At 44.8% G+C, this 18,173-nt stretch overlaps 1 protein-coding gene across 1 annotated transcript in view; it reads left to right on the forward strand.

Annotated features, from left to right (window-relative positions):
* GLB1 (galactosidase beta 1) overlaps positions 1–18,173 on the forward strand; it is a 110,551-nt gene that overhangs the window by 6,492 nt on the left and 85,886 nt on the right. Inside the window, exon 2 of the mRNA XM_029589648.1 lies at positions 3,976–4,145. Within this exon, the coding sequence (XP_029445508.1) occupies positions 3,976–4,145 (170 nt within the window). The remainder of the gene's footprint in view (positions 1–3,975; positions 4,146–18,173) is intronic.

Below are 18,173 nucleotides of genomic sequence, written 5' to 3' on the forward strand. Positions count from 1 at the left end.
CAACAGACACAGAGAAAATACACTATAGAAAAGAACTGATAAAGGAGAAAGAGATGTAGAGTGAAAGAAAAAAGAATTACTGACAGGAAACTCATTCACGAACATAAAGGACAAAGGCTCAGTACTTAAGAATATAACACAGTTATGTAGAACATAAGGACACTGAAATAAGTTCTTTTGATGTAAATGAAACCTATGGGGGTAGATCTTAAAAAAATACGCGATCGCGTACTTTTGTTCGCGCACCAGGCGTGAACAAAAGTACGCTGGATTTTATAAAATACGCGCGTATCTTATAAAATCCGGGGTCGGCGCATGCAAGGGGGTGCACATTTGTGCAACCAGCGCACGCTGAGCCCAGCGCGCGCTGCCTGTTCCCTCCGAGGCCGCTCCGAAATCGGAGCGGCCTCGGAGGGAACTTTCCTTCGCCCCCCCCCCCACCTTTGTCGGCAAAGTTACGCCTGCTTTCAGCAGGCGTAACTTTGCGCGTGCCGGCCGGCAGCCCCGCTCCCGGTTCCGGTCCCATGGGCTGGTCCGGAGGCCTTGACCACGCCCCCGGGCTGGCGCCACGCCCCCAGGCCCACCCCCGAAATGCCACGTCGTTTCGGGAACGCCCCCCGACGCCCCCTCCCCGCCCCTTTTCCAAAGCCCCGGGACTTGCGCGCATCCCGGGGCTTTACGCGCGCCGGCGGCCTATGCAAAATAGGCCGCCGGCGGGCAGGCCTTTTAAAATCCGCCCCTATCTGATTAACTGCGTGACTTAGTAGAAGTAATCCTAGATGATTTGAATTTCTGGGGAAGTACTGGATATTTCTAAATTGAGAAAGATATAGAAAAAATGCTTTTAGTATATATTTAAAGAGTTTTTTAAATGCTTCATAGAAGAGTTTTTAATAGAATAAAAAGTAACCAATCTTTGTGATACCATCTGATTTTTTTTTTTTTTTTCTTCTTTTTTAAAAACCTCTGTCTTCCTCCTCAACCCCAGAGGGACTTCTTGGGTGGCTTCCAGACCCTCTTTTTTTGTCTTGGTTAGATGCCCCAATAGGAAGGAGGGTGTTCTTCTTAGCTGACCCCCTTTGTGTTCACCATCTAGTGGTACCCAAATTGTAACATCTAGACACTTTAAAGTGCAACACTCTGCCACCGAGAGCGGGAGGTCACCACACACAAAAAAGGTGGGTTAGAGACCTCAGTCAATCACAGTATGTAACCAAGATTGAAAATGTGTACTCTGTGGAGTACACATTTCCGAAGGTATTCTTTACAGGTTATGTGTGTGTGTACACCTGTGTTTCCCAAGCTTTTCAAGCCCAAAGCATACCTGCATTAACAAAAATGTTGGGTAGCACACCAGTCTTCAGGGAGCAGGCACTGTGGACATGGAGCGGACTCAAATGGCCAAAAGTAAAGCCAGAGAAGCACTGAAAGCCCCTCCAGTCTCTCTCTTTTAAACTTTTAAATAAAGGGAGAGAGCGGAGGGAAAAACACATGAACCATTCATGATGGACTAGCTCCCTCTATAAACAAGTGCATAATAAGGGAGAAATCGGTGTGGAACAGGCAGCTGGCTAAGGGGGTTATTTTCCAAGCCGCGATAGGCCCTTATCGCGGTGGTAATATTTTAAATTAGGGGGAGGGGACGGAATTATGCTAAGCGGAGGCGGCACCGCTGCCGGCGATAATGTTTTACGGTGGCGCTATACCAGCGATTGCCTGCAGCCGGCTGCACCGCAGCAGGCAAAACCGCACCACAGTGGTGCGGCCGGCTGCAGGCTATCGCCCCCGCCCCCCTGTAGCGCAGGCTTCATCATTCCACACAGACACACAGAATGATGAATCCTGGCCTACATTAGTTACCTTGGCTGCCATTATGTAGCTGCCGGAGCTGCTCCTCTGCTGCTGCTCCCAACACTCAGTGAGTCATGTCCAGTGTTCAGAGCTCGCTCTCCTTGGAGGTAGGACAGAGGCTGGAAGGACGTGGAAGAGGAGGTGCTGTGTGCGCTGCACAAAGCGGGGTCTGGTTATCCATGCCCTGCATGCTGCGCCTTAATTACCCCACTCCTTGGCTAATGCTGTAGCTAGGACGAAGAGGCATTCGTGATCACATACGTTGTCAGAAAGGAGCTCCTACACGTTCAAGAGCCACCGCTGGTGTCTCTTGTTGCTGCAAGGTGCTAAGTGGAGAGCCCCAGGTACCGGGCCTGGATCTGAGAAATAGGCACTGGTGATTCCCCCCCCCCCCCCATGGCACAACTGATCAGGGCTAAAGGCACACCAGCATGGGAAACGCTGGCTTACACAATTCTCTGCCCTTTCTCTCCCCTTCAACCCTCAGTCCTTTCTCCCCTCTCCTGCTCAGTTTTCCCCCCACCTCTACCAAGTCTGCCATCCCCTCTGGCAGCTTTCTCCCTTGCTCTCTGCCCAGCCTCACGTACGTACCCTAATGCACAGAGATTCTATTTAAAGGTTTTTCAAGGCTAACATTTGCAAGGCACTTACTGGGGGTGCTATGGGCTCAGCTTCTGAAACCTGCTACCCTGTGGATAAAACCATTTGATTTTCTTTTTTGGAAAAACAAAATAATTTAATAATACCTGAAACTGAGTTCCTAGACTGACAGTTTAGCCCTGCTTGGGTTACCATGAAAGAAAATTTATAGATACACTGGCTGACAGGGCCTGCCACAAAATGATGGGGGGGTGGACATGACCTGACCCCTGCTGTATCCCTGCCTCTGGCTGCTGTGGCGCATGTTTCGCTGTTCTGGGGTCAAAGCAGACCGCTGCACAGCTGACCCTCCCCCCAAGACCCGGGCTGCCTGCGGAGGCAGGGACACGCACAGCGAGTGGCTGACTTGGGACGTGCCTATGTTGACATCCTGAGACTACCACACCCTCTGGGGGTGATGCAAAAAGCTGAGCGTTAAAACTGTGTGCTGAAATTCAGCACACAGTTTACCAACAAGCTAAGTTGTTTGTGGGTTTTTTTTTTTAATGTTTAAACTCCCACTGCAGTAAGTTAATGGTATGCACCTCTCTGCATTGAGAGGTAATAGCTAATGCCCTCATAAGCATGGAATTTCCATGCGAGGGTGCTAACTTTAACACACATTCCCTACTCAGACTTCATTTTTCTGCCCTTTCTACCCTCTTTGTCCTTGACTAAGCAGCTGTTTATGGTGAATCAAAGCTAAGCAAAACTCTTTCAGGTCACCTGACGGCCTCTTCCTGTCTTTGGTTTGTTGCCATCTTCCCATAGTCTGACGGGGAAGCCGTGGCCCCTGGGGGCTGCCAGCGGTAGGAGTGCATGTGACATGTGGCAACAGCTTCCTGCTGGGATCTGCAGCCTGTGTTGCTGTCCATCGTGTAATTTATCATTGGTGCTTAATTCAACAGTGAAGGATTCCTTCAGATTCCTGCAGTTGTTACGGATCTTAACCATCTCTCGTGTAGCAAGTTACAATTTCCCTTAGTGTATTTTAAGCTCAGCGTCTTTTTGGTGGGCCACAGAAGTTCAGCACTGGAAAAGAGTTGGAATAGTATTGCCTTCATGCTTTTTTATATGTGATACTTGATTAAAAGTTGACCCCCTACACGGTTTAATCCCACCTACCTTAAATCTTCTCAGTCCTGATCTTGCTGTCTTAGTTCAAAGCCTCATTATTTGTTTTTCATTAAGTGTCCTGTCTGTTTTGAGCAGATTGTAAGCTCCAAGGAGTACGGACTGTCCATTTTATGTGTGTGTGTGTGTGTGTACAGATCTGCTTACGTCTGGTCTGCACTAAACAAATCATGGCACTGATGATAATCAGTATTGATATATGCTGTATTTAAATCTGAGGCACTGGCAGATTTGTGAGCACCGTGATCCTGTGGGCCCCGTGTAGACAGGATCTCATAGCTGGAAGGTTTTCACTGAACCCTTGGGTTCAGGAAGCTAATGCAGTAATGCTTTTAATCCTCCTACACACAGGCTGCGCTGCAGAGGACCTTTGAGATTGATTATGACGGCAGCTGCTTCCGCAAGGATGGCAAACCTTTCCGCTACATCTCAGGCAGCATTCACTACTCTCGCGTGCCGCGCTTTTACTGGAAGGATCGGCTTCTCAAAATGAAAATGGCCGGCCTGGATGCCATCCAAACGTAAGTTCGTGCGGCCCATGTGCTGTTCTGTCTCTTCCCTATTGTCTGCAATGAGATGGGCTTCCTAACTTATTGGCACTTGTTATGGTTAAGGCCAGAGAGAATATGTTTTATATTGGATCCTGCATTTTTATCAAGTCCTAGATTCTCACAATGTAGTGATGTGAAAGAGGGGGGACAGGCCGAGCCGACTGCATGCATAGATATGTGGTTCTGATGTCCTTAGAGAAATCAATGGGCAAATTAGAACTACAAGTCCCAGCATGCAATGGGGCAAAAGCAGAACTGCCTCAGTTTGTCCTCCTTGACATGGTGTTAGGTGGTCACTCTGCCTAATAGTCCTAGTAGTACGTCATCAGGAACCCGAAAGAGGGGAGGGGGCATGACTAAAACACTGTTTTCTGCTTCTGCCTACATAACCGCACTCCACCCCCAGTTGGGACACAGCGAGCAGCAGCTTGCTATGTGCGTGAGATGGCATGCTGCAAAAAAAAAAAATTCCAGAGCATTTCACAAAACAGCCCAATTTGGCAAGAAATCTGTGGACCTTTGTCAGCACTGGTCCCCGGACAACGCAGCTGCCATACCTCCTGCTGCTGATTTTCTTCTGGTGAGCAAACTGAGCCAATCTGCAGCAGGAGACAGGGAAGCAGCAGTGCCAAGATGCATCCCCCTCAGCTCCTATCTCCGCTGCGGTTCTAGTGCCCGCTCAGTGTCATCTCGTGTTTTTTTTTTATTTTTTTTTTAATCATTTCTTTATTGTTTTCCAAATGAAGGCAAACATTAATGTACAGAGAGCATACAAAAATACATTTTATACAGTATTAATCTCTTGCCAACAGGGATCCGAACAAACCCCTCCCCGCCCAGCCTCCCCACCCTACTCAAAGTTATCATTAGCACATGAGTAGATGGTAATACTCGATAATAGGAAGAGAGCGAGAGAGAGTCTAACCTAAAACAAAATTATAGTAAAAGATCAATACCAGAACTGCTCAAAAGTTAGTTATGTAATCATGCATGGCCGGAAAGAGAGAGAGAGTGACCCGGTAATCTTGCCATATAGTTAAAGAAGCAGTGAGTGACATTTTAGATTTGCTTTTAGTGGACGTGTTCAAAATCTAAGAATTTATACAGTCTCGCCCTCCACTGGTCCATCCTGGGCAGCTGTGACGAAATCCATGTTGCTAAAATGGACTGAATCACTAGTCGAATAGCCTTTTGAAGAAATAATTTCTTAGGATCAGGGAGCACTTCCAGTGATTCATCGAAAAGACATCTCTTTAATACACTGCCAACACTGGAGGAAAGAGAATTGGAGTCCAAACCCAGAGATGGGTTTTTTTAAACCTGGAGATTCCCAGTTACAGTGAGATTTCAAAGCCTAGTTTAACTAATTAACCAAGTCATATGGGTTAGCTAAACAACCTTTTTATTTTTTTCTCCTAGTAACATAGCAAACAGCTTGGGAATCTACTTATTCAAACACTTATACTTAGAGGCATAGAGAGAGTCTTGAAGGATGCATTGCAAAGAGAATTCTTTAATTTACTAACCACTTCATCTGCGTTGTTCTTCAGACATTAACTCATCATTTTCTTCCAGTAAGCTGTTTTTATTATGATGTTTCATCCTTGCATCTAGGTCCTGAATCTCCGTTTTATGTACTGCTTACTTTTAACATCATTTCCTTTTGTACCCAGGAAAGGAATTTCTTCAAAATATTCCCAGATAGTCTCTTCCCTTTTTCTTTCCAGCGTACTCCTCTGTTCCTTTTTATTCTACCTCCGCTCTTTTCCATATTGTCTCCATCTTAACTAACTCCTCTGCCTTGTTTGGCCCAGCCCCACTGCCACAAAGAAACAAAATAACAACAATCCTATCTAGCCTATGTGTTTTTGCATGTGTAACTTTAGTCTGCTGAAAAGCAGAAACTGAAAGTCCAGAACTTTCTAGAAGCAAGTGTTAAGAACATAAGAACATAAGAAAATGCCATACTGGGTCAGACCAAGGGTCCATCAAGCCCAGCATCCTGTTTCCAACAGTGGCCAATCCAGGCCATAAGAACCTGGCAAGTACCCAAAAACTAAGTCTATTCCATGTAACCATTGCTAATGGCAGTGGCTATTCTCTAAGTGAACCTAATAGCAGGTAATGGACTTCTCCTCCAAGAACTTATCCAATCCTTTTTTAAACACAGCTATACTACCTGCACGAACCACATTCTCTGGCAACAAATTCCAGAGTTTAATTGTGCGTTGAGTAAAAAAGAACTTTCTCCGATTAGTTTTAAATGTGCCCCATGCTAACTTCATGGAGTGTCCCCTAGTCCTTCTACTATCTGAAAGAGTAAATAACCGATTCACATCTACCCGTTCTAGACCTCTCATGATTTTAAACACCTCTATCATATCCCCCCTCAGTCGTCTCTTCTCCAAGCTGAAAAGTCCTGAGCAAGTCCTGAGCAAGTCCTGAGCAAGTCCTGAGCAAGTTGGTGACCAACTGGTGTCTCGCAAGCTTCATTGGGGAGCTTTTGAAAGTTAAATTGTGGCGCTCAATGGCTGAGAGAGGACATGATAGCAGTTTATAAAACCATGAGTGGCATGGAGCAGATAAATAAGGGATTGTTATTTATCCTTTTAAGTAATGCTAACACAAGGGGATACTCCATGAAACTAACAATCAGCAGATTCAAAACGAATCATAGAAAGCACTTTTCTACTCCGTGCACAATGAAGCTGTGTATGTGTTGCCAGAGGACATTGCCAAGGTGACTGGCATAGCAGGTTATAGAAGAGGATTGGACAAGTTCCTGGAGGAAAAATCCATAAACCATTATAAGCCAGGTAGATTTGGGGAAGCCTCTGCTTTACCCCTGGGAATGAGTAACAAGGAGTAGAGGAATAGATCTAGTTTTTGGGATCTGTTGGGTAATTGTGACCTGAGCTGGCCACTGTCAGAGACAGGATGTTGGACTTGATGGACTTTGATCTTACTCGGCATGGCATAGTTTCTGTTCTTATGAGGAGGGAGTGTTTTTAGAGAGAGCAAGACTGGAGGGGATCATGAGAGGGAGAGATTAGTGGGAACAGGGTTGAGCCTGGTGGGGACATGATGGTGAGACTGAGAAAGTCTAGTTGGGGGGGGTTGAGGGAGGGAGACTGGTGGGGCCAGAATAAAGAGATTTAGGGGGAGAGAGAATGAGACTGCTGAAGATGAGGTCGAGACTGCTATCTTTTTTTTTGTGTGGAGGGGGGATAAAGGGTTATTCTCCCCCTCCCTCAAAGATGAGGCTCTCTTCTATTCTGAATTCTGGCTGCCATTTTTATGAAATGAATGTCCATGTTTGATTGGTCGGTATCTCAATTGAGTGTGACAGAGCAATTAACTCATTTTAATGCAAATTTTTTTTTTGTTTGTTTTTTTTTTTACATGTAGGTTTAGCATATTTCTGATGAGATTACATTTTAACTGTTATTTTAAACAAAAGAAAACTTTATCATATTGATAATTTAGGGTAAAACATTTGAAATATCTAAGTTTAAAAAACAAACAGGCTTTTATATTTAAAGAAGAGCCAATTTTAATTCCATCCTGATGACAGCAGAAAAAGATATCTAGCCTGTCCATTATGTATCTGTAGAGCTGAAGAAGGTAAACAGCTGAATTTCCAGCTACAGGGGAATTATATCTGGTAACCAGTGTCCCTATTAAGTCCCTTTTGAGGTCCATATTCAGTAAGCCGGATAAACATTCTGCTGGATATCTCCGATTTCCTAGCGTGTAGCCAGATGGACTCAGGCCCGGTATCTCTCCGTCTCCTAGCAGATGCGGACGCTATCCCACACACACTGCAATAGTGTTAACAATTACAGCAAAGAAGAAAGAAAGAGACAAAATTTAAACCTTAAAGAAGATCGAGCCCCGCTCTCCTGCTGTGAAACCTAAGGGGGCCCCTCCCCCAGTTTTGAGAATTCCTGAGGCGATTTCCGATATCCCTCAGAGGGGAAAGGAAATCGAAACTGTACAGCAGTCCAAGCCTTGCAGACCGGAGGCCCGAATTTTAAGGTTTTCTGCTTAACCTGGTCTTGGCGCTTACCCCGATCGAGTGCCGGGAACGGTCTCCAGCAAGCGAGCACGGCAGCGGGTGCACAACCGAGCAGGGCGGGAGAGGGCTTCACCTTCACCGCCGTGCTCGGTTGTGCACCCGCTGCCTTTCGGCCACTCTGGGGGCTAAGTCCACGCCGGGGACCGGCTACCGGACCAAGGCTCACCTCTGAGGGATATCTGAGATCAACCTCAGGAATTCTCAACTGGGGGAGGGGCCCCCTTAGGTTTCACTGCAGGAGAGCGGGGCTCGATCTTCTTCAAGGTTTAAATTTTGTCTCTTTCTTTCTTCTTTGCTGTAATTGTTAACATTATTGCAGTGTGTGTGGGATAGCGTCCGCATCTGCTAGGAGACGGAGAGATACCGGGCCTGAGTCCATCTGGCTACACTAAGGAAAACGAAATTATCAGGTAAGTAATTTCTGCATTAAAGTAAGCCAGATAATTTTAAACCTATCCTGCCAGCTTTTGAGTGTGAATAACCTGCCACTTAACTGATATCTTCAAAAGATATTCGGTTAAGTGGCATTCCTTTATATTTAATTTAAAAAAAAGTTTGACTACAGGCCTCCCAGCCCCAATTTCTAACCCCCCCCCCCCCCCCCCGCACCATCATTTTAAACACCCCTGCTGGCTGACTTCCCTACCTCCCTCTCTTCCACCCTCCCCGCCTTTCCTTCTCCCTCCCCAGTAAATAGAGTTAAAAGTATGGCCTCCTCCATGCCCCCCAGCCAGCCAGACTGGACAGTAATGCTGCTAATTTTGGCTTCCAGCAGTGCTGTGCCACAGCAACCCTTGGGTAGCGCCCGGGATCGCAGGTTCTGCAATCTGGTGCTGCAGGTGGATGCCCGAGGCACGGGGGGGGGGGGGGGTGGGAGAAAGAAGGCTAACTTAACTGGTCATACTTACAAATTGGCCAAGTTGGCTGGATTACTTTATCCTGCTCCCAGAATGCCTTATTTCTTTTGCTGTTAAATTTTAGCCAGATAACTTAATATTCAAAAAATTACAGTTTAGCCAGATAACTTGTGAGTTATCTGGCTAAATACCTTTTGAATATTGGCAAGATGGTGAAACGCAAAAGGACTTACTAAAGGACATTGGTTTCCTCAGCCATTACCGGATACGTTCCTCCTGTAGCTGAATTTGCTTGACCTGATGAAGGGAGTGTAGCTGTAGAAAGCTAGTCCCAGATGTTTTGTTAGTCCAGGGGTCCCCAAACCTTTCAGGGGGAAGAGTTACCATTCAAATCATCAAGAGTGGGGTGGGGGAGGGGTACCCTTTAGAGTTTGCATGGCAGGGGGGGGGGGACTACGCCATGTCTGGCCTTTTCGTTGCTTTGAAATGCTGGGGAAGGTGGTAAACACAGTGGGCAGGTTTCCCAAGAGTGTTTGGTAATATTTCCTGATTTCTCTGAAATTGGCAACTTTGCCACACTCCCGGGAACTCTGCCTCCTAAAGTTTAGGGGTGTTCTCCTTTTTCCTCTCACTCGATCTGCTCTCCCATCTGTCTCTTGCCTCCGTCCCTCCCTTCCTTCGCTCTCAACCTTCCCTTCTCTCTTAGTCTCACCACATCTGTTCCTTTCCTTTCCCTTCTTGCTCACCTCTCCCCGCAGCTTTTGTTTTACCCCGCCCCTCCCCCCACTTCATTCCCACTTGCGTTGGTTCTCAGCGAGCGCTGTGGGTCCACCCAGCTCTGCTCATTTTGGCAGGGCCCGGCCTCACCATCAGCGGTTGTTTCCAGTGGGGGGGGCTGTCCGGCTCTTTTACTGATTATGGGGCTTGGGGAATCCCCACCGGTCTTTCGTTTGCTGCTGCCACCATGCTTGCTTGGTGGGGTGGGGGAAGCTCCCACCCCCCCCCCCAGAACAAAATTCTTCTTCTGCAGGCCCTAACCACCGGACAGAAGGAAACTTTAGCAAGCCAGAAAGCCAAGCGGGGCCGCTTTACAGCTTTTTCTCACCCATGGGGGACCGGTGAACAATTTTCAGAAAGATATATTCATTAAAATTAACAAAATATGTGTATTGTATTGTCAATTTTTATATTTTATTTAAAAAAATAAAGTAGCTTTTCAGCCTTATTTTGGGATGTTTTTCTGGAATCTTGAGTATTACAGAGAAGAGGATCTGAGGGATGAGGAGAGGGAGAGAGAACTAGGAGTGGGGAAAGGAGGGGAGAGAACATGGAGAAAAAGGAGGGTGTATTGGAGATGATGGGTTGAAGGGGAGGTTCCAAAATCTGGGGAGGGGGGGAGAAGATAGAGGAAGGGAGGTTCTGTAATTTGGAGGACAGAATTCAGGATAAAGCGAGGGGTGATTCACATGGTGGGGGAAGAGGGAGGTAGGTGTCCTTCCTCTTTCTATCTCTGAATCCTGCGTGTCCGTCCTTTCTCTCTCTCTTTCTTGCGTGCTCACCACTTCCTGCTCAACAATTGCGATCCTCTCCCATCCAACCATGCCCACCAGCTCTGAAGCAGGCTTGTGTCAGTCCCTGCTTCCCACCACACCTCTCACTTTGGTGCTGCTGCTGCCGCCAACGACCCTGAAACGACTGATAATGTCCCGCACCGGTGGCTCTCTGGGTAGAGTTTGCACTGTGCCTGAACTCCTCCCACCTTTTTGTTTTCAAAGTATTGTGGTCTTGTGAGAACAACACAGGTGTTCAGGCGCCGCACAGCTCAGACTCTGGAAGTTACCAGCTGTTCTGGCAGTGGCATATGAACAACTGGCCTTCTGCCTCAGTTTCTTGTCTGTCGTGCAGGCTGCAGACTGCTTAATAATCATCTCAGACAATCCGGACCTACAGCTTGTTTGACCTGGGTTTCTACGTTACCTTTGTTGGACTAACTTTTAAAACATATCCGAGAGCTATCCCTCTTTCATCTGGTCAAAGCAAACTGAACAGAGTAATGTAAAAGATGGCGTTGCCTGAATAAGAACATAAGAAATTGCCATGCTGGGTCAGACCAAGGGTCCATCAAGCCCAGCATCCTGTTTCCAATAGAGGCCAAACCAGGCCACAAGAATCTGGCAATTACCCAAACACAAAGAAGATCCCATGCTACTGATGCAATTAATAGCAGTGGCTATTCCCTAAGTAAACTTGATTAATAGCCGTTAATGGACTTCTCCTCCAAGAACTTATCCAAACCTTTTTTGAACCCAGCTACACTAACTGCACTAATCACATCCTCTGGCAACAAATTCCAGAGCTTTATTGTGCACTGAGTGATAAAGAATTTTCTCAGATTAGTCTTAAATGTGCTGCTTGCTAACTTCATGGAATGCCCCCTAGTCCTTCTATTTTTCGAAAGTGTAATTAACCGAGTCACATCTACTCGTTCACGACCTCTCATGATCTTAAAGCCCTCTATCCTATCCCCCCTCAGCCGTCGCTTCTCCAAGCTGAACAGCCTTAACCTCTTCAGCCTTTCCTCATAGGGGAGCTGTTCCATCCCCTTTATCATTTTGGTTGCCCTTCTCTGTACCTTCTCCATCGCAACTATATCTTTTTTGAGATGCGGCGACCAGAATTGTACACAGTATTCAAGGTGCGGTCTCACCATGGAGCGATTTATAGAGGCATTATGACATTTTCTGTTTTATTAACCATTCCCTTCCTAATAATTCCTAACTTTCTGTTTGCTTTTCGACTGCTGCAGCACACTGAGCCGACGATTTTAAAGTATTATCCACTATGATGCCTAGATCTTTTTCCTGGTTGGTAGCTCCTAATATGTAACCTAACATCGTGTAACTACAGCAAGGGTTATTTTTCCCTATATGCAACACCTTGCACTTGTCCACATTAAATTTCATCTGCCATTTGGATGCCCAGTCTTCCAGTCTTGCATGGTCCTCCTGTAATGTATCACAGTGCGTTTGTGATTTAACTACTCTGAATAATTTTGTATCATCTGCAAATTTGATAACCTCATTCGTTGTATTCCTTTCCAGATCACTTATATATTGAAAAGCACCGGTCCAAATACAGATCCCTGAGGCACTCCACTGTTTACCCTTTTCCACTGAGAAAATTGACATTTAATCCTACTCTCTGTTTCCTGTCTTTTAACCAGTTTGTAATCCATGAAAGGACATCGCCTCCTATCCCATGACTTTTTAGTTTTCGTAGAAGCCTCTCATGAGGGACTTTGTCAAATGCCTTCTGAAAATCCAAAAACATTACATCTACCGGTTCACCTTTATTCACATGTTTATTAACCCCTGCAAAAAAATGAAGTAGATTTGTTAGGCAAGACTTCCCTTGGGTAAATCCATGTTGACTGAGTGCCATTAAACCATGTCTTTCTATATGCTCTACGATTTTGATCTTGAGAATACTTTCCACTATTTTTCCCAGCACTGAAGTCAGGCTCACTGGTCTATAGTTACCCTGATCGCCCCTGGAGCCTTTTTTAAATATTGGGGTTACATTGGCCACCCTCCATTCTTCAGGTACAATAGATGATTTTAATGATAGGTTACAAATTTTAACTAATAGATCAGAAATTTCATTTTTGAGTTCCTTCAGTACCCTAGGATGCATACCATCTGGTCCAGGTGATTTGCTAGTCTTTAGTTTATCAATCTGGCCTACTACATCTTCCAGGTTCACACTGATTTCGTTAGGTTCGTCTGACTCATCACCCCTGAAAACCATCTCCGAAACTGGTATCTCCACAACATCCTCATTAGTAAACACTGAAGCAAAGAATTCATTTAGTCTTTCTACAATGGCCTTATCTTCCCTAAGAGTCCCTTTAACCCCTCGGTCATCTAATGGTCCAACAGACTCCTTCACAAGTTTCTTGCTTTGGATATATTTTAAAAAGTTTTTATTATGAGTTTTTGCCTCTATGTGACTCTCACAGTTTGCATAATGATGTTTGGTCTAAAGTTTTATAAAAAGGAGGATGAAAAGGGGATTTGTTAGCAGATGGTGACAAGACAGCAAGGTTATAGTTGATAAAGGGCAGAAGACTCAGGTCACATAAGTGTTTTGGCCTTTTAATTTCAAATGTATTATGTTCCTGGATTGTTCTAAATTTCCCTTTTAGCACCCTGATCTTATAGTAATTGATGCGGTGTTCTCACTGCTATGTGTCGTGTGTTCCCCCCCCCCCCCCCCCAAGGTATTGCCTTGTTCTTCTTTGTGATATGTAACTTCTTGTCTGGATACGTCTGTTCTTCTCTTTACTTCTGACCTCTTTCCTCAATGGAGCAGTTACACCTCCTTAATCATACACACTCCCTTGCTGAAATGATTTGATTTCTGATGTTTGCTTGTAATTTAGATACCACTAGATGGAGATGAGTGCTTATATCATTGCTAGCAATCTGAGGCATCATTCCTGACCCCTCATTAGGGATATGAATTTGTTTTAATTCGTTTTGGTAGTTTGTGTGTATGTGTTTCCTTTTTTTTTTTTTTTTTTTTATAATGCCCATAAAATGCAATTTTATGCATGCAAAACGGCATTTACTTGCATAAACTACCAAAATGAATGAAACAAACTGAAAATAAAGGACAAAGCAAACAAACCATACCAAAAATTTTGTGTGCACATCCTGGGATAAACATTGTGGATCCATCAGGTCCAGAGGACACGTATAAAAGAGCAGGTAGCAAAACACTGCATGGAGCGGCAGTAGCCACAGAGGCATTCACGGAGCGGGATGCCAGTGGCCAGTGGTAGGTGTTCCACCTTCACGGAGCGATGGAGGGCTGTCATCTCCCAATTAAATAAAAAAAAACAAAAAACAAAACAGGGATGGGATCCATCAGGTCTAGAGGACGCATATAAAGAGCAGGTAGTAAAATACTGCACGGAACGGCAGTAGCCACAGAGGCATTCACGGAGTGGGATGCCAGTGGCCAGTGGTAGGTGTCCACCTTCACGGAGCGGAAGGATGGAGGGCTGTCATCTCCCAATTAAATAAAAAAAAACAAAAAACAAAACAGGGATGGGATCCATCAGGTCTAGAGGACACATATAAAGAGCAGGTAGTAAAATACTGCACGGAGCGGCAGTAGCCACAGAGGTATTCACGGAGCGGGATGCCAGTGGCCAGTGGTAGGTGTCCATATAAAGAGCAGGTAGTAAAATACTGCACAGAGCGGCAGTAGCCACAGAGGCATTCACGGAGCGGGATGCCAGTGATAGGTGTCCACCTTCACGGAGCGGAAGGATGGAGGGCTGTCATCTCCCAATTAAATAAATAATAAAAAAAAAACAGGGATGGGATCCATCAGTTCTAGAGGACGCATATAAAGAGCAGGTAGTAAAACACTGCATGGAGCGGCAGTAGCCACAGAGGCATTAACGGAGCGGGATGCCAGTGGCCAGTGGTAGGTGTCCACCTTCACAGAGTAGAAGGATGAAGGGCATCCATCTCCCAATTAAAAAAAAAAAAGAAAAAAAACAGGGATGGGTTCATGGGCTATAGGTATTACCAATTATTAGACTTTTCAATATTTGATGATAGTTAATGTGACTTTCAAGGCATGCTTCACTTTCGGTGCATGTCCGGCATGACTCCCTGCTTCAATGACGGGGGAAAAGAAAAACTGATACTTCACACATTTCCAGCATTGCCCTCTGCTTCATGGCAGAGAGCTATGCTGCCGCTTACCCAACTAATCAAACTTAATATTTCACTTGGAAGCAGCTCCATCACTGCTCTCTACATTAATAGTGGGGGGTGAAAAGGGAATTAGAACATAAGGTTACTAAGAGCCAAGAGAAACAGTTAAGTATGAGAAAAAATAAGTTTAAGGCTTGCTGGGCAGACTGGATGGACCGGTTGGTCGTCTTCTGCCGTCATTTCTATGTTTCTATCACTCAGGCCAATGCAATCCAGTTACTATTGCTAGAATTGTCGAATCATTGGTGCTTTAGAAATACTGGGAGAGGGGTAAGTAAAGTGTAAAATTAGTATTAATTTATCATCAGTCTTTCCTTCAGAAGCTCAAGGGGAAGTACAGCAGTGAGTAAATAATAATATAAAAGCCATAATACAGGGCTAATACAATAAAAAAAAATAAATAAAAACATAATACTAAATCAAAATATATTAAAAAAAAAAAAAAAAGCCTGATTAAAAAGAAAAAAACCCCAAGGAATTATAAAACCTGTCTCTCTCTCTCAATTTCAGTTCAAAAAGGTTTTTTTTTATTCATATTCAAAATACAAAGAAAAGAAAAAGTACATCAAGCTTGGAGACAAGAGTAGCAAACATGAACCAGTGCATCCATAAAATGTTGGAATGCCACAAAAATAAACAAAAGTTAGAGTGCCAATGTACAGCTGCACTGGATACCAAATTTTGGAAATTGCAAAAGCATGATCAGTCTTCTCAGCAGCTGCCCCTTAATACTTAAGTGTGAGACACACAGTGTTCCACCAAAACATAACATTGAGCAGTGTTTCCAACAACCCAAGATACTTTGACAGGCAAGAGATTGTAATAAGTTCAGTAATATTCTGGCAGGGAGACAGAGAATCTGATGAAACCTTTTAAAATAACAATAGAATATGATAGGGGAGCATATAAGGATAGTATGTTGCATACAATATCCCAGCTCTTCTGGCTGGCAGATGATAGGAGCCATTAGAACAATAAAAATAAGATGATTCAATGTAACAACGTCTGAAATACAAACCAACTCGATTGGGGAAATAGATGGATCAATTATATCCAACTTAAAAGGGGTCCAGAATACCCAGTGGGCAAGAAAAAAATTTGACTCCGTCAAAAAAGCAGATAAAGAACAACTGATTACTTTCCCTCAAAAAATATTCTCATTGAGCAGCAGAAGGAGTAACATTCAGTTTGTGTTCCCATATTTGCTCCACCCTCCCTACAGTAAGGGTCTGTCACTGAGTGCTCTTCTGGCTGGCAGGTGATGCTATGAGCCGTTTTTGAACTGTCTCTCTAATCCTCCCAGCTCTGTTCTTTTCTCATCCCCTGGTGGCCACTTGTTTTTTGTATAGGCTTATACTTATCCTGAAGCAGTCTCAGTAGTCAGTTGTCAGAGCTTGGTCCTACGTTCCGGTCTTGGCAATCTGTCTCTACTTCTGTTTCCAGAAGACTTCCGTCAGCTTCCACATTCCGTGCACCTGCTTGTTCTCCTCCTTGAGCTTCTGGATTTCTGGTTAGTTCCTGCTCTTTACCCTGTGTCAGACATCTTGCTCCTTGTCCATGCCAAGGGCTACCCCTTTTCTCATGCGTCGCCGGCCACCAGCACTGGAAGGCTCATACCAAAGGAAGGGTGGCTGGCTTAGGTGAAAGTCCTTCTGTCCATAGCCGGCCTGGATTTGACTTTCCTGGGATTAGGCTGCTCATTTCTGGGGCAATCCACAGACCACAACTGTCACACCTACACTGTGGAGGAAGGGCCTGACATAGAATTTTCTAGAACCCAGAAGCATTACATGCTGAAGCTGTAACCTTCAAACTAGTATAGAAAACTGCAGGAGAATCCTTAAGGTCAACAAACTTCTTGTGCCAAGAAGGATACAGTGCCATAATTATATCCATTGTAAAAGAAAAAAAAAGACATTGGGAGGCCATGTTAAAGACAGCATTCCTGGAAGGTCTTAAAAGAGCCAGCATGTAAAATATATTTGAGAGGGGGAGAGCTTTCCAAGATGGCGACCTGAACGGTTGTGGCATGAGGAGCTCCTAACACTTTTCTCCATTACCTGTTTCTGATTTGCCTCACACCAAACGGAAAGCCCGGGTGAGGGGAGGAGAGAGTTGCTCCACTCCTCTGGAATCATCGAAGCCCAGGATTGGGAGCTTTTTCGCCACTATCCCCCCACTGATGCCGGGAGAGCGGGTCGCTGGGGAGCAAACTTTGGAGCGTGAGCTTGTCTCCCCGACCGAGACATCTTTAAGCCCTGGATCACCTATAAGGCCTGCGCCACCAGGCCACGACGAGGAATTGAGGTTGCGGAGTGTTGTGAGCCCAACGGAGGTAATCCGGAGAGAGGCCGGAACGTCCGAACGAGGGGGCATATTGAAAGGACTTACCATGCAGGTGCAAGAAGACAAGGTAGAGCCTGGAGGAGCTGTGGGGGGAAAAGGGCTGGACCTTGTAGCACGGATAAGATCTGCGAGCCTTGGAAATGGCGACGGCCTAGCAGCGGGCCTGGGCAGAGAAGTGAACCAGGAACTCATATCGCAAAAGAAACTGCTACCTGCTTCTGAGATAACCCTTCTCTCTATTTGGAATGCTCTCCAATCCTTAGAGAAAGCAATATTGGGTCTAACAAAAGAGGCTATCGAAGTAAAACAACAAAGAATAATGCTACTGAGATTGTGATACAAAATGGAAAAACGAATTATGGAGGTGGAAAAAATTCAATCAGCAATGGTCCTAAATGATAATGAAGCAAATAAAAGGCTTGAAAAGATTGAGAATACATTAAGAGCACACAATTTAAGATTCTTAAATTTTCCAGTATTAAGAAACATTTCTCCTATTGATTTGTTTAAGTTGTATGTATCTCAAATCCTAAAGGCTCCGGAAGTACTAAAACCTGTAGTCACAAAGGCCTACTACTTATATCCCACTGAAATTAATCAAGAGAATACGGAAGAACAAGACTTACCAGATTTAACATCTTTGTTGGATTAATCACAAGAATTAACAGTATCTCATCGCAGACCCCCTCCTGGTTACATTTACTTTCTTGATGGATAAGAATAATATTTTCAAACAATATTTCAGGAATAATCGAGCTTTATTTTTTGGACAAAAAGTCTGGTGTTATCAAGATTTGGTGAAGCAGATGCAATTAAGAAGGAAAACCTTTCTAAACTTGAGGGAGGAAGCAGTACAAAAAGGGAGCAACTTTCAAATTGCAATTTCCTTGCAAGTGTTGTCTGTTCTATCAGGGGCAGCGTTTAT

The sequence above is a fragment of the Rhinatrema bivittatum genome, chromosome 2 (assembly GCF_901001135.1).
Source record: "Rhinatrema bivittatum chromosome 2, aRhiBiv1.1, whole genome shotgun sequence".
In the NCBI taxonomy this organism is placed as follows: domain Eukaryota; kingdom Metazoa; phylum Chordata; class Amphibia; order Gymnophiona; family Rhinatrematidae; genus Rhinatrema; species Rhinatrema bivittatum.